This window comes from Colletotrichum fructicola (assembly GCF_000319635.2).
Source record: "Colletotrichum fructicola Nara gc5 chromosome Unknown KSG_Nara_v1_contig01, whole genome shotgun sequence".
In the NCBI taxonomy this organism is placed as follows: Eukaryota; Fungi; Ascomycota; class Sordariomycetes; order Glomerellales; family Glomerellaceae; genus Colletotrichum; species Colletotrichum fructicola.
In genome coordinates, this window is record NW_027094051.1 from 3,078,642 (window position 1) to 3,094,332 (window position 15,691).

General features: G+C 57.0%; 6 protein-coding genes across 6 annotated transcripts; 4 read left to right on the plus strand and 2 right to left on the minus strand.

Annotated features, from left to right (window-relative positions):
- Positions 1 to 1,741: 1,741 nt before the first annotated feature.
- Positions 1,742 to 2,443, plus strand: CGGC5_v000895 (uncharacterized protein; the record flags this gene model as incomplete). Its single annotated transcript, XM_032020039.2, has 1 exon — positions 1,742 to 2,443. One exon carries the CDS (start codon positions 1,742 to 1,744, stop codon positions 2,441 to 2,443), a length of 702 nt encoding a protein of 233 aa, XP_031882907.2.
- A 1,507-nt stretch (positions 2,444 to 3,950) lies between these two features.
- CGGC5_v000896 (Peroxisomal coenzyme A diphosphatase 1) lies at positions 3,951 to 5,871 on the plus strand (the record flags this gene model as incomplete). The annotated part of the gene is made up of 3 exons (XM_032020038.1): positions 3,951 to 4,376; positions 4,822 to 5,038; positions 5,138 to 5,871. The coding sequence occupies 3 exons, from the start codon at positions 3,951 to 3,953 to the stop codon at positions 5,869 to 5,871; spliced, it is 1,377 nt and encodes a 458-aa protein (XP_031882906.1).
- A 424-nt stretch (positions 5,872 to 6,295) lies between these two features.
- Positions 6,296 to 7,434, minus strand: CTR2 (Copper transport protein CTR2; the record flags this gene model as incomplete). Its single annotated transcript, XM_032020037.1, has 4 exons — positions 6,296 to 6,413; positions 6,573 to 6,705; positions 6,987 to 7,170; positions 7,321 to 7,434. The coding sequence occupies 4 exons, from the start codon at positions 7,432 to 7,434 to the stop codon at positions 6,296 to 6,298; spliced, it is 549 nt and encodes a 182-aa protein (XP_031882910.1).
- A 1,834-nt stretch (positions 7,435 to 9,268) lies between these two features.
- Positions 9,269 to 9,934, plus strand: bna1 (3-hydroxyanthranilate 3,4-dioxygenase; the record flags this gene model as incomplete). Its single annotated transcript, XM_032020035.1, has 3 exons — positions 9,269 to 9,300; positions 9,362 to 9,437; positions 9,500 to 9,934. The coding sequence occupies 3 exons, from the start codon at positions 9,269 to 9,271 to the stop codon at positions 9,932 to 9,934; spliced, it is 543 nt and encodes a 180-aa protein (XP_031882908.1).
- Positions 9,935 to 10,157: 223 nt separating this feature from the next.
- CGGC5_v000899 (putative hydrolase) lies at positions 10,158 to 11,520 on the minus strand (the record flags this gene model as incomplete). The annotated part of the gene is made up of 5 exons (XM_032020034.1): positions 10,158 to 10,585; positions 10,640 to 10,851; positions 10,908 to 11,018; positions 11,170 to 11,183; positions 11,518 to 11,520. The coding sequence occupies 5 exons, from the start codon at positions 11,518 to 11,520 to the stop codon at positions 10,158 to 10,160; spliced, it is 768 nt and encodes a 255-aa protein (XP_031882903.1).
- A 1,442-nt stretch (positions 11,521 to 12,962) lies between these two features.
- Positions 12,963 to 13,770, plus strand: CGGC5_v000900 (uncharacterized protein; the record flags this gene model as incomplete). The annotated part of the gene is made up of 3 exons (XM_032020033.1): positions 12,963 to 13,019; positions 13,216 to 13,479; positions 13,567 to 13,770. 3 exons carry the CDS (start codon positions 12,963 to 12,965, stop codon positions 13,768 to 13,770), a joined length of 525 nt encoding a protein of 174 aa, XP_031882902.1.
- Between the last annotated feature and the right edge of the window lie 1,921 nt (positions 13,771 to 15,691).

Sequence of the window (15,691 nt, forward strand, 5' to 3'; positions counted from 1 at the left end):
TGGCCAAGTATTCGGCGCGAAGCCTCGAAGATGCTCTAACCTTGCTTGCCGAAGACCCCACGCCTTTACGCGTGTATATGTCGATTAGGTTCATGCTCCTGCCGTTCCGCCTCGGCCCCGGAGTGGACGGGATGTCAAGGTAGGAAGATCAGGGGTGGCACAGGGAGCAGGAGCATCACAGCGTCAGCCCTGCAGATCAACATGCAGGGACAGCTGCTCTAAACAACCTTGGCATACATCCTCTTGCAAGCAGTACGGGCAAACAAGTGGCCTGATCAAGCAATCATCTCAATGGATGTGAGCAGCAAGTTGCTTCATTGGACGAATGAACGTGGCTCAGCCAAACTGTCAAACAGTGACAAGCTTGACACCATCAGACGTCTTGGTGGATGGTTCGGCACACATGATGCCAGCTGATGCTTTGGTTTCTCACGACGTAGATAACGGCAGCCAACCCCCCTCTAACTCAGGCGTTTGAGAGGGCACCTGTTTGTTTCCTCTTCTAACGCACGTTGAGATTCCACACATCCGCCATTCAGTCAAATTCTTGAAGTTCATCGAAGGGGTCCTCAACTGACGAGGGCTTGCTACCGCGGCTTGGCCTTTACTTTCCACACGACAACTCTTTGTTCAGAGAGTCATTCGCTTTGAGCTAGCCATTCCCGATCCAGTCATCACCACCGACAAAGACTTCGTGCTCAGTTCTAGAAAATCATTTCGCCGCATTCGGTTGGGTGTCTCGCTCATCAGCTTGGTCATCGACGAGCTGCTACCAGTGGTATGGAACATATTGCGCCAGACTCCCGGATTTCGTCCTAGACATCATTCTTGCTGGACTTTTTCCCTCTTCCGCACCGAAATCCCATTCCACTGTCCCGTCGAGGAATCATCCAAGATGGAACCTCGAATCATCCCCAGCCAGTTGCCGCCTGGCTTAGAGATTGCCGTTCCGCCTGGACACGATCTGCCTCCTCAACAACCGTCGAGCACATACCAAAGAAAGCCCCTGCCACCACTTCCTCCTTTGAGACCCGGCCTTTCACGTCAGGTCTCGGCTTTCTCTGTTGCATCGAGGACGACAATCAATAGTACGAGATCGCGAAGCAGACGGAGGAATACGCCGTCACCGGCACCATCAGGGCGGGGGGCGATCGAGAGACTCGAAAACGAGATCAGTACAATTCTGATCCAGCACAGCCCGACACCCGTATCCAGGAGATCATCAGAACACCGAAGCTGCTCGCCAACGCCTCGGCGACTTCCACGCGATGAAGAGGTGACGAGAGCTTTGGCTCCACGGCGCCTCTCAACACCGAATTTACCGTCGTCGCCGTTACTTTTGAACCCGATAACTACACCTTGCACACTACATCGTTCTTCCGCCAAGATCAAACAGATCACAGGCCTCGATGTCGCATATAAAGCTATCCCGCCACCGCGTCCACCCCGGTCTCCCCTGCCACCAGGCAAGCTCGCATTCCCACCGTCAACACCGGACAACCCGAGCAAACCCCCGCCGCCATCATCATCAGAACCGACGCGGACGCTAGGCCTTATTACTGATGATTATGACGACGAATCAGATTTTGACAGTGATTGGGACTTCAGTCCCAGCTCGAAGCGAAACTACGCATCTTGGATTCCTGCATCGCCAGTCCCGCCCCGTGTTGAGATTCTCGACTTTGACGAGGCGAGCCCACGCCGTCGCGACTCGGAGATTGGACCGCTCAGGTCGCCCGGCATGCATCACTTTGAGACGTTGCCGGCACGGCGAAACAATCATATGGAGGTTAGCTATGTAGGAGCCAAGGACCTTTACCACGCGACAGCCACGTCGATTGCGAACTCTGAGCGCAAGAAGGCTGGGGCATCGTCCAGGGCCAGCACCGAGTCGGGTCGCGACTCCATTGTGCCTCCCAAGAACCGACTGAGCTTCGCGACCAAGGTGCTTCAGTCGGGTAGGAAGCGCCCCCCGACGGGCATCAACACCACGACGCAATCGCAGTCCCCATCCCCGCCGGGTCCCATGACGGGCTCGGGAAGACTGACGGCGGGCTCGCGTCCAGACATGCACGCGCACTCGCTGGACGATGACCGTCTCCGGGTGAAGTACTCGGACGCCATTTCCCGTGTCTTCAGGTGGAGCGGCGAGCACCGGAGGGCGGTCTCAGAGGGCACATCACCGGTCGATGGGCCGGGCGCGGAACCCCGAACCGTGGCGACGCCCACCACCGCAAAGACGGTGTCATCTATGTCGTCCTCCGGTACCGGGTCGCCCGTGACGGCGGCCAACTCGCCGAACAGGATGGCCAGGCGTTCGGTGCAGAACCTCGCGGCCCACGTCAGGAGGACGGCAAGCGTGATGGTGCAGTCCAAGGATGAGCGACGGAGGGAGAATCTTAGGCAGAGCATCCGGGTGATTCCGGAGGGCAGCGCAACATAAGGAGGGGTTCAATATGCGACGGCGTCGGGGTGGCGTTCGGGGCGGCTTTGGTTGGCTGCTGTATGCTTGTTTGGCGTCACGGGAGGGACGCAGCACGCCCGCCGTGTTTGGGACGAGAAAGCGGCCAGGTTTGGCCAGAGACTCTTGGGATGACAGGGAAAGGTTTGAGATGGTGTCCTGTCTCGGTGTTCGCGTTTAGCGTTGCATGTTTGTCCGGCCCCGTCATGGGCGGGATATCGACGGCGCCATCTAGACAGGGTCTATTTTTGTTGAGGGAAGCGTGGCCGCATGCCACGGAAGCCAGTGTTTGTGTCAACACATTTATTCTTAGCCGTATTAGCGATGGTTGGCGTATGGCCAAAGACGCGGGTTTGGAGATGTAATCCAGACGACTGATCTAATGAAATAGAAGACATGAGAACAAATGAAGCCGTTGATGCACACTGAAAGTATGAAAGCTCCGGTACCGCGTGAGGCGTGCGTTTCCTTGTCTCGAGGTGCCTAAGACGCACCGATAAGGTAATTGATAAGTAATAGCAGGTATTTTAGGGGTCCTGCTGGACGTAGAGCATGCAGCGCCCGCGCCGGGGCCTATCACAAGCACAGCTCACACGCCTCGGCCTCCAGCCCCGCGGCCCCTCCGTCCTCCGGCCGCCGCCTACCGAGCTTCAGGCAGGCCACCATATCTTAGGCTTCACACCCCTCCGGCGACAAATCAAGTTATTGGCGAGCCAATGAATGCCTAGGTGATTACTGCCATCATCCAGGAACATCATTTTGCCATCTTGATGGCAATGATATGTGACCATGATCTAGGTAGGTACCAAAGTAGTTGCGGTCATCGGCCCCTTGTCCGTAGGTGAGGTGGGAATGGTGGGGCAGTCCTGGTGCAGTGTGCCGTGGAAGCTCGGGTATCACTGATCTCACTCAACTAACCCCACCCCCGCAATTCGGCTCGGCCTTTTTTCCATCTTCCCCAAACATGTTCGTCTTCCCAGCAGACATTACTCCATCAGCAAGCATCTTGGCTCTCTGATCATCTTTCCCTTTTCCTATTGCCCCCCTCCTTTCTCCAACGACACTGAACTCCCAGACAGGAAGACTGAATCCGCACACCACTCTTTCATCACTTCTCCACCGGCCAACCACATCCCGCGCGGGACGTACGCAACGGCAAACATCCGTGTCACAGTCTAGCCTGACAGCACATACAGAGAGAGATAGAAGACAAACGGGCGTGCACAAATACTGCATTGCACATTATTAGACTTTCAGGCTTCCTAGCTCCGGGGAGTTCACCCTACCCATCAACTACCACATCCATCCACCTCCGTCTCGGACACCTCTTACACCCCCCTCCCTCATCTACCTTACACCAGCCATCCACCACTTTTGCCTCCTCCCAGCGCAAAGCATCCTTGTCCCCTACCATCCCCTCCCCCCTTCTGTCTCCAACTCCAACTCCCCCGCACGAGCTTTAAGCAGGTCCATCCGAGGCAGGGAGAACATGACCCAGCTCTCCGCGCCGGACCCAACCTCTCCCCCGTCCTTCTCCGAAGACGCAACAACATCAACAACAACCACAGCAATTCCATCCACCACCACCAACGACACCACTCCAGCCCTGCAGCAGCAGAAACCCAACGGCGACGACGCCACCACACCCCCGACAGACGCCGAAGTCCACGAGATCAAAACCCACCTCGCCGCAGCCGCAACCGCACCCATTGTTGCAGTTCCTGCTGCGCTCGCCAAGGACCCGGCCGCCGCTACCGCTGCAACGTCAGCAGCAGCATCCAACACCAACACCACCACCACCACCACCACCACCGACGAACCAAAGATCCTCATCCTCGACGGCGACGACGACTTCCAGGAGGTTACGAGCTACTGGGATGCTGAGGCCATGGCTCCCTTGAACGCCGTCTCTGCGGTTAGTCCTTTTTCCGCCTGCTCTTGAGTTCTAGTTGTCACGCTGTTTTATGTTTTGCCTCCTTGCGCGATGAGAACCTTGCAGTAGTTCGCAGCCATAGTAGCATCATCCAAGGCGACGTTCGCAGTAGTCACAGTGGTAGTTAGTTCTACATCTCGACTTATGCGGCATCCAGCCCATCTTCAGTTTTGTGTATCATCGCCGCCATATCCTCACACCCCTCCTCCACCCTTCGCCATCTTATACACACACAGCGTATACAGTATATACATCCCATACATCTCACACTCCAACCTCATCCGCCTCCTTCTTTCCCTTCTTTCTCCCCTTTCCTCTCCTTTTTCTGCTCTCATTTGCGTGTGGCGCCGACACACATGTCGCGCCGCCGCCAGAGGAAGAAGCAACCATGTACTTGTGCGCGAACCGCATGCTGATGCGCTCAAAGGCGGCCATCGCGCGGCTGCGCCGCTACGTCCCGCCCCCGTTCCCCCTCTGGGACCGCCTCCCCGTCAGCCGCCGCGCCGCCGTCCTCATCCTGCTCTACGCCGACCGCAGGGGCGACCTCCGCGTCGTCATCACCATGCGCGCCGCCAGCCTGCGGAGCTTCTCCGGCCACGCCGCCTTCCCGGGCGGCAAGGCGGACACCCTGCAAGAAACGCCGTGTAAGTCAACTCCTGCCTCTGTCCTCTCCACAATATACAAAGAGAGAAGAGATTCAGAGACATGAAATGTAGAAGATGGACATCTAACACCCACCCAAGACGAAATCGCCCGCCGCGAAGCCTGGGAAGAAATCGGCCTGCCCATGGACGACGCCCGCATCCCCAAACCCTTCAAGATCGAGCCCCTCTGCTACCTCCCCTACAACCTCGCGCGCACCGAGCTCGTCGTCCGCCCCTGCGTCGCCTTCCTCCACGCCGACGAGGAGCCCGACGACCCGGAGCACCCCTCCCCGCTCGTCGAGGAGCGCATGATCCCCCGCCTCGACGCCAAGGAGGTCGCCGCCGTCTTCTCCGCCCCCTTCCACAACTTCCTGCGCGCCACGGACCAGGAATCACCCTCATCATCAAGCACAATCCAAAAGAAGCAGAGGCCGCTGCCCCCGGGGAGCTGGTACGAAGGCAACTGGATCCAGTGGAAGGACCACCCCTGGCGCGTGCACAACTTCTACGTCCCCGTCGACGACCAGCGCGTCACGACGCCCGGCAACGCCATGGACGCGGACCACCCGCAGGGCAACCTCGCCGAGAAGCTCGAGGAGGAGGAGGACCAGCAACGGAGGTTCAAGGTGTGGGGGCTCACGGCGCACATGCTGGTCGACGCGGCGCGCATCGCGTACGGGAAAGAGCCCGAGTTCGAGTGCAACCCGCACTTTGGCGACGAGGAGATCATCCTGCAGGCGGAGCGGGAGGGCAGCCTCGTTGACAAGAAGAGGAAGAGGGACGAGGGGGCGGGTGATAAGGATAAGGAGAAGACGGAGCCGGCCAAGATGTAAATGCGAAAAACAAAAATCGTGAGAGAGTTTGGGAAATATGCTTGCATTGGGTATGATTCTTTGGAAGAAGGGCCGTTTTCCCTTCCACTTTGTAGAAATAACTATATAGAGTCTGTCGGCTAGAAGAAGCCGCAGCTGACATGACGGAACGAAGATCTGCTTTACCCTGCCCCTCGTCCTTTTTGCTACCGAGGGAGATAAAACGTACGGGAATGTGTCCAACGCCTGCGACTTGCAACATCAAGAAAAGCAAACAATGCGCCCGCCCTCCTTCCCTGCTCCCCCGCGCGAGTGATGATTCTAAAGCAGCGTCCCCCGCGGTCCCTGGAAAGAAAGGATATATGCCAGTTGCAAACAAAAGTCGAGCCCCCTGAAACTGTGGGATGTGTTCGTGTTGGTTTTAAGTGGAAACGGGGGAGTTCTTTCAATGGCAGGCGTTGTCCTTTGTGGAGGAGGTCGAGTTCCCAAAGATGACGTAGCCGACGAAGGCGCCGACGGCGACTGCGACCATGACCCAGCCGTTGTAAGTCATAAAGATGAGCCTGGGAGAGGTTGAGGTCAGTTTCGGCGAATGCGGTTGTAAAATGGTATTATGCGCGCGCGAGTGGATTCTATGCAGCGCCGCGCATCGCATGGCATGGCGGCCACTTTGATCGCACCCGCGCATGTTGTCAAAGAAGGGGTAGACGAGGGAAACTCACATAATCATAAAGGCGTAAAAGTTCTGCGCGGCGTACAGGGCTGCCTTGATGATGTGGGCGGTCCTGCTGGCCTCTGCTTGTTCGCGTCCTGTCCATAGGAAGGGGGTTGTCTCAGTAACGGTGCCAGCGATGCCTCAAGGAAGACAAGACTCTTAGCTTTTTCACATGGTTCTAGGGGGGATGGGGGGTTTTGTAATGTCTGCGCTCACCGGGGGCCGGCCTCCTTCGTAGAGGAGGCGGCTCTTTTTAAGAGGTGTTTTGCGCATGTTTGTGTTTTATGTGTAAAGCAAAGAGTCTTGTGGGGTGTGGTTTGTGATGGAGGAGGTTTGTATGTTCAGGGAGATTGTCTGGATATGGGTGTGATATATGCGCATGCAGATGGCTCGGCCGGGGGCAGGAGGAGGAGGAGCTTACTCGGGAGGGAGTCGACGCGCTTGTTGACGGACTGCTCATAGCGGCGGGATGCGGCGCGGAGGGCCTCGTAGCCGGCGGCGAGGGCGACGACGAGGAGGAGGGAGATGATGAGGCCGCCAGTCGAGCGGATGTGCCATTGGCGGAAGACGATGCAGAGGTTGTTCGTGTCCCAGGTGAAGAGCATCTAACACGGAAGATGGGAGGTTAGCATTGCTTGCGCTTGTTCGGGGGGGACGGATGAGAAGCCAAACTGTTGGCAACAGCTCCCCGCCGTCGCCGCCTCCGGAGCGGCCATGTCGACGGGGAAAGAGGGCGAGGAGAGGAAAAGACGTACGCTCATGCTGCAGCGGTCGCCCATGCCGCCGCCCATACCGCCGTGGCCGCCCATGTTGCTGTGGTCCATGACGGCGTGGTCCATGTGGGAGTGATCCATGTGTGCGTGGTCCATTTTGACGGGGAAATTTCTGGGTATTCTGTAAATGGATGCTAGAGTCGAGGAGAGCGATTGAAAAAGCGGTCGTCGAGGTTCGGATTGCGGTTGTTGATGTTTGAGAAAGAAGGGTTAAGGGGGCCCAAAGGGTCGGGATGTGATACTGCGGTCGGGGGTCGGATGGTGTCACATCAGCTGGGGGTGGTGTCTGATAAGATAAGAGGTTTACGCGGGGGGGAGGGTACGTCGTGGTCGGTTAGAGCGGGAGCTAAGGGGAAGATATGCGGGCGGGTATCAGAGAGACGATCTAGAATGAATGGGCAGAGCACGCCTGTTGAAGAGTATGGAATTCTTGGGATTTATCACAGCAAGGTATGCGGATCCAGCCTTGTGCCGTACATGGTCATGCAGAAAAAATATCACTCAGGGCACTGCGCAGAGAAAGCGGTGGCGGGCCCGTGGCTTGAGGAAACTTGCTCATATGTGCGCAGTTTGCGACGGGATGTTCCCTCGTTCCTTTTGTTTGGTTGTCACTGTCGGTGTAGGGAAGGAGCAGGTAACTAACGGGCTGCTCGACTAGCTAACAACTCAGACGGGCACTGTTCAAAGGGTGTCAGCCTTTCTTCTGGTGCGTGGCAGGAGAGTTAAGGTCGATGCGGAATAGCTCTGGTCTGGTTGGATGGAGGAGGGGCTGGAGCAGTGCCGCTGAGTGCGCTGTGCCGTGTGCTGCCCTCTAACCTCTACGCCGTAAGCAACTTCGCAGTGAATGAGTTTGGGGCGAACTGGATGCGGGACGTGGCGGGAGGGAAGGACCTGGCAGTGCATTCGCGGCGGCTAAGGCGTTGTTGACTCGTCTGAATTGTTTTAAGAGGGTGGTTCCGCCCGGGCCTCTCCCCTCTGCTCCCATCCTCGGATGCAAGTCTCGCTCGCTGGCATCAGGTGGCCAGCCAGCGTGCTTTTTTCTCCAGTGAGATGGCAGCAGCCTGGGGGATTGCATTGCTGACGCAGACGAGGGCGGGCTGCTCCCGAGTCCACTGTCCCATCTTCTCTTACAGACGGCCTCGTACAGCGAGCGAGGGCAGGGAATGCGAAGTGGGCGAGACAGTGCCAGACGGGTAGGGCGGGGCGAGGGGGGCCCGGCTCCCAGACATGTGTGATGCCATGCGTCACATGGGTGGCTCTTTTTGTCTTGCACCTCTCTCTTCACACTGCTGCTCCGTCACTGGACAGTCGATGCTGTTCAAGGATCGCTCGGCAGATACGGCGGGGTTGTTTCCGCTGAGCGGTTAGGGACCGGCTGTGGGTTTTGCCTGCGCGCGATTGAGGCTGCTACGGCTCGAGTTGCCGATGATGCGCTGATGAGACCGTCCGCTGGGATGTTTCCCATCTCGAAATGGAGTCTTTCGACGAGTTGAAGATCTCCATTAGTAAGACGGTCGGTTGTGGAAAAAGCTCGTGGCGGGCCGTTCAGTTTGCTCCGAAACCCCAGGCCGAAGAGCCGCTCCGGATGAGGCACGGCTTTTAGCGGATGGAGGCTGATAAATGCGACTGCTCTTTTGTTGGAAATCCGATAGAAAAGTCGACAAAAGCCTAAAATCTCATCAAATGCTGACTTCTCATTCGCCACGTGAGAGCAAAGAGAGAGGCATTATCTACACAACGACATCCCATCCTATCCGCCCCTCGACTCTGACCTGACCTCATCTTGACCTGTCCATAAACCTCCCGCCGAGTCATCAACCCACATATAATTCTCCATCGCAGGAGAAAAAAGTCAACTCTGATACTATTGGCAAAATATTGAATTGGAGTAGTGGCCCGCGACTCAAGTGACTCCGACAACTTTCTCACAATGCTCTCCACCCCTGTCAACCTCCCCAAGTGGTAAGTCCGCTCGTGATGCACTTGAAGCTATTCGCGCAACACCAACTCACACCAACACAAGGCTGGAGGAGAACTCCCACCTCCTCAAACCGCCAATCAACAACTACTGCGTCTACAATGAAGACTTCACCGTCATGGTAAACCCAACCCCTCCCCCTCTCACCCAGGCCCACGCAACTCACTCACAACTCCTCCCCAGATCGTCGGCGGCCCCAACGCCAGGACGGACTACCACATCAACCAGACCCCAGAGTGGTTCTACCAGTACAAGGGCGCCATGATGCTCAAGGTCGTCGACGACGGCGTCTTCAAGGACGTCATCATCCGCGAGGGCGACATGTTCCTGCTGCCCGGCAACACCCCGCACAACCCCGTGCGCTTCGCCAACACCGTCGGCGTCGTCCTCGAGCAGCGCCGCCCCGAGGGCTCGCTCGATCGCATGCGCTGGTACTGCGAGGCCTGCCGTGAGGTCGTCCACGAGGCGGCCTTCCACTGCACCGATCTCGGCACGCAGATCAAGGCCGCCGTCGAGGCGTTCAAGGCCGACGAGGCGGGCCGCACGTGTAAGAAGTGCGGTGTTGTTGCGGAGTCGGCGCCGAAGCCTGGGTCGATCAAGGACCCTAACCTGGAGTGATGCTGTGGGACTCTGAGATTGAGAATGGAGTTTTGTGGGTGTTGTTTACGGGATGTTTGGTATATTGTAGGCGATGCAGATCAGACCATCTATAAAAGTACATGTGATCTTGCTACTGAATGTTTCGAGACTTTATATTCTAGACCGGTGACCGCCGTGCCTCCTCCATCGCATAAACCCGCTCATGATACTGCATTAACCTAACTTCGCAAAATCCTCCGCCTCATGTCTCCGCAAAGACGTACGAGCTAGGCGACTCCTCCACCGCGACCTCAATCTTGCCCTCAGCCAGCTCCTTACCGCCCACACGGATACCGGCGCGGATGACGTCCCCAGGCACGGCCGGGCCGACGCCCGCGGGGGTGCCGGTGAGCACGATGTCGCCCTGGTTAAGGGTCATGACCTTGGAGATGTCGCTCAGGATGCGCGGGATCTGGAAGAGCATCAGGTTGGTCGAGGCGTCCTGCTTGGTCTCGTTGTTGACCTTGAGGAAGAGCTCTACGTCGTGCGGGTCCGCGATGGCGGACTTGGCGATGACGTCGCTCATGGGCAGGAAGGTGTCGAAGCCCTTGGCGATGTCCCAGGGCAGGCCCTTCTTCTTGGCCTCGTTCTGGGCGTTGCGCGCTGTCATGTCGATGGAGACGGCGTAGGCTGTGAAGTGTTAGCCTGTGAGGGGAGATCGCGTAAGATAAAGGGGTGACGCACCCTCGATGGCGGCCAGGGCGCCCTTGTAGTCGTCGGGCTTGAGGTCCTTGACCTGCTTGCCGAGGATGAGGGCCAGCTCGACCTCGAAGTGCATGTCGACGCCCTTGGGCCTCAGGACGGGGCCGGCGCCGGGGAGCAGGATGGAGGAGGTGGGCTTCAGGAAGAAGAAGGGCTGCTTGGGGCGGGTGTTGTTGAGCTCCTTGACGTGGTCGCTGGAAGCTGCATGTTAGCCGCCTGGTTCACAGGCAATGGCGGGGGGCTTGCTCACGCATAGTTGCGGCCGATGCACACGACCTTGCCGGCCTTCTTGAACGAGGCGGCGGTAGCCATTGAGCGCTTGAAAATCATCGACATCTTGACGATATATACGAATTGAGGTCTGAGATGAGGTTCTGTCAGCGTTTCGGGGCCTCTTTAGAGTGAGTGAGGATAGGCGACGTCGGAGGTGGTCACCGGAGCTTCATCGGAGTCTCGGCTCACGAGCCCGATAACCTCGGGAGGATACCCGGTGAAAGGGAAGTTTGACATACAAGAACTTGATAAACTGCAGATAAAGGCGCAATTGTCAACCCTGAATTATTATTCAATGAGGGCTTTACTTTTTTTCGTAACTGCTCTCCCAGATGATTCACTTACTCTGACTGGACAATGGCTTGCTCTGCTGGAGAGAGGTGTCTGAAGCTCCAGTGGGGAACTTCCCCTCGGGGAAAGCAGGAAAGCCCGAGGCCTGAGTGGTCAGAACCGAACATCGATAACGCCATTTGAGCCACAGTGAGCCACAGTTATCGGCTCCAGCACGCCACCCCCACCACTCAGCATGGAACTCGAGACTCGCAGGAACAGTCGAACAAATATTAAGAATTCTTTCGGGTCGTTACCATCGTATGTCTATGCTGTAATTATCTCATATAACCATGGCAATTCTAATCATCCTATGGTGGTACTAGTTTAATTCGGATAGCACTCCTTCGTGAGGCAACGTCCGCGGGTACGTTGTGGCATTTCGCAAGTGCTACTCGTATCACTGTGAAATGCAATTACTCCTGAGGCAAGGTAGGACAACGACATACGAACAGACGTGCAGGTTTGACTTTGATTCATCGGCTCTTCTGTGAGTGCTAGGGGATAGCGGTTTGCCAGGGCCATGCCCAACAACTGTATTCCTACCATTTGTTTTCAGCTTTAAGATTGTTTGCGCGAAGAAAACTGCTAATGTGTGTACTAATGTGTGTACGACAGAGCACACGTCAGCCTCCAGCAATAAAACGCTTCTCATTCTCGAAGACACCACAGCATGGCGAGTTATGGAAGATTGTCATCCAAAGTACGTGGACCATTTGCAGCATACCCGAGTGTTGAGCATGGCCTTCGTCAATTCAAAAGGGCTGCAGCTAAGTTCCCTCGGCATACTACTGTCCAGTACAGATGGATGCCCAGACAAAGGCAGCATGACGGAACGGTTTCCCCAGGTTTGATACGTACTGAGATCTGCCCAAACTTCAAGCGGTGGAGAAGATTGGTCGCGGGGAAAGCAGGCCAGACACCTCCAGTGGACAGTGACGGTGACAATCGACAGGGAAGAGCCCGGGGATCCGCGCATTGTGGCTGAAGTGCTCAGTGTGGGGGGTTTCCTCCTCCCCGCTTCCGCGAAGATGGCGACAGCATCAGATCCAATGGGAGATCGAAGAGGACACTTTGCCTTGTCTCCAGCGGGGTAACTGGGCGCCATGGGGTTGCGCTTCTGCAAGTTCTGATCTGCCGCCGTCTGGTACTCGGGGAGGTGCTGTCCATTGGTGGTGTGCCTGTTTACCTATCAGCAGTATTAAACGCAGTAGTGAATGTGCCACGGCGGCGTGCAGCAGGAATCAAGCACACGCTGGAAGTCACCACAACGGCAGCAGCAGCAGCAAAGGAGCACCTGCACCCGGCGCTCTGTCCTTCCCCCACACGCTTCTCAGACACAATCAACTTTAAGCCGCCTGCAGCAAGCTAGAGGTACTTGACAGGCGCACCATCACACCACTACTGCTGTTGTACCTGACGCTCTGTGGGAAAGAAGAAAAAGCTAAGACAACCTGGAAGCCTTGAATGACGGCGTCGGTGGGTTTCCATGGCCCGTCCCACCAACAACCTCCCACCTCCCAGGCTGTCTTTACCCTTCGGCCGCCCGCTAAATCCCACCATCGATATCCACTTCCCAGCAACGCCTTTAACATTCCTTGGACTTTAATTGACCACCTCCATCCGTCCCTTTACACGCACGCGACCGAAAATCTCCAGGAGCTCTTTCGCAACGCAAACGCAGCAAAGGACGCCCGACGCCATGGAGAGTCTCCAGCTGGCGCAGATGCTCGCCGACCTGAGCAGCCTCAACGCGGCGGTACGTTTTCCTCCTCGTCTTCCTCATCCCCTGGCCCCCCATTACTCGCCCATGTCACCCATCGAAATCTGCCCCTCGCGGTGCGCATCTCGCAGGGGGTAGGATAGGAGGCAGATCCGCAACAAACTTTTCTCTGCCTTCGCAGCCGATGCTGCCTCTCGAAAACAACCCCAAAAGCTGACGACATTTCCGCCAGGAACCCAATGCAGCAGCAGCTCTCGTGACGGCGAACAAGGCGATCGAGACGGTTGAAAAGACCAGCGGCGGCCTCGTCCCCAAGCGACCAACCGACGAACTCCGCCGCGCCCACTCTTCCCAGACATCACGCCCAGGCACAGGCACCGCGACGCCCGCCCGCGTCGATAAATTCGGGCGCCGTATCATGATGAGCCCGCCCATGCTCTCGCGGTCCAACTCGGCCCAGGGTTCTGTTGACGGCACGCCCAAGGGGGTTTCTGACGTACATTACCCCCTCCATCACCCTTACCCCCACCACTTCCTGGAGGTCCCGGGACAGGAGACGAGAGCTCACACGATTGCGCAACAGGGCGAAGACGATTTGGACAGGGCTTCGACGCTGATGGCTTTGTACGAGATCCGCGCGAAGCTGAAGCAGCAGGACAACAGCAGCTTGATGAAGGCGAGGGAGAAGATTGCGGACCTCGCGCAGAGGCAGCAGCAACAGCAACAAGGCGGCGCGGGCAAGAAGGAGCCTGAGAAGATTACCTCCAGGTTCACGTTTCCCAAGTGACGATAACGACGAAACATCGACCACACGGACGGACGCAGACGGTTTTGTTACCTTTTGAGCAGCGGCGGTACGGCGTTTTACGGGCGAAATTCTTTCTCCATTTTTCATCAAGGGGAAACAGGTACTCGGCATGGTTGCTTTGTTAAAAGTCACGACAAATTTGGTGTTACGGGTTCCACGAGCGGTTGTCACTTGGATGGCTGGGCATGTGCTACAAGTTTGGAAGGACAGGGAGGCGACCTTTGATCAAGGTCGCTCACTGGCTCTTGGTCTCGGTCCTTCATCCGGTTAATGAAGGACCTCGGGAAATTTTCGGTGCGGGTTGACAAAAGATTGCGAGGGTCTGTTATCCTTCGAGGACGCAGCCTCTTTTGATGCTCTGTAATAAAGCGGTTGAGAGGCTGAGTACATCGCAGCGCTTGCTGGGGGAAGTTCCCTCGAGGCTGACCAGCGCAGGATTCGCGTGTTCGTAGGCTACACTTTTCTTCTAATACCAAGAGCAGTACAATTACGATTTGAAATGGCTTTCGCGGACAGACGTGCTGGATCAGCTTAGATGTGACGAATACCGAAAAAGGGATGCAAGCGGTAAAAAGTCAACTTGCCGCCAAGCCCGGCGGTGCACCGGGCATACCACGGAGGTCCCGGCCGACGGGTGTGCGGCGGAAGGTGAGGGTTTTGAGACCGAACCAACCGTCCGGCGCCTAGCTCGGGGATTGGCCAGGAAGCGCGGCAAGGCAAGCAAAAACAGAGTTGGTCGCGAAAGAAGCTGGAAACAGCCTTGGCGGAGGCGCCATGGAGGCGGTAAATCTAATCTCTGTTGGAGGGGCCGCGCTCGTGGAAGTTCAGCTGGGATTCCCGATTTCGTGGGTTGGATAGAGGTGGGATGGGTTAGATATAACAAGCCGGCCTGAAGCCTCGGCCGGGCTGTGTTATGTTAAGTAATCGGAGCTCCCAACGTTCTCGTCTGTGAAAGTATTGTTTGTTGTTCGTGCTCTCGAGCTTTCCATTATGTAGGCACCACGTACGGTCTGCTCTGGTTGGATTCGACAATTGCCAGCGCCGCGGCGGGGATCCTTGGTCAGGACCCTCCACTCCCAGTGGGGTGGTCCTCGACGCCAGGCAGCGCTGGACGGGGCCGCCGTCAGCAGCAGCAGTGCCCCCGGCAGCCCGGGACACGCGGGTCGCCGGGCGTCTTTTAAGGTTGGTTTTGGCAGTCGCACTCGCGTCGAAGAAATGGAGCTGGAACCCAGGATGGTGGGTATTCCTGTCCTCAATCCCTAGAAACGCCCGCTGAAGGACGGGTTCAACGTGGAAGGAAACATTGGATTGCTGTTATAAACAAGTGAGGGCTTATTAGGCTGAAGTTATAAGTACCTAAGTCCAAGAAGGGTTCTTAGTGGAGGGGGATGAGATGAGATGAAGCTGCAGAGAAACGAGAGCAGCCGGAGATATTATGCTTGCGATGCCTGGGTAGGTAGCTCACGTGGGCGGCCGTCTCCCCCCGGAGAAAGGTCGAGTTACCCTGACGGACGAAGGAAGTTGTGGAATGTCGCCGCCGGTCGGTATATCCATCGTTTAGCTCTGATGTGGTCCGGAATAGGCAATTGGGGATTACACTATCACTGGCGGCGATGCGGGAGAAGTGACAAATGGAACGGGAATAAGGGACGGGCGGATCTGGTGAGCTGCGCAGCTCTGCATCGCCTAGCCCACTTGGCTCGCGCATTGGCAGGCCATGTACCTGACGACGCGAGATGCTGCAGAAGATGGGCGACGGCGCAAAAGTTTCCTCTCGATGATTCCAGATTCCGGCGGTGGTGACTGGTCGTCGGTAGGAAGGTAGGGTCACGCTACCGCGACAGCGCCACGGTTGGTGAGGAATCCCGGCGGGGAATATTGGGCCACCAGAAGTGTTTGG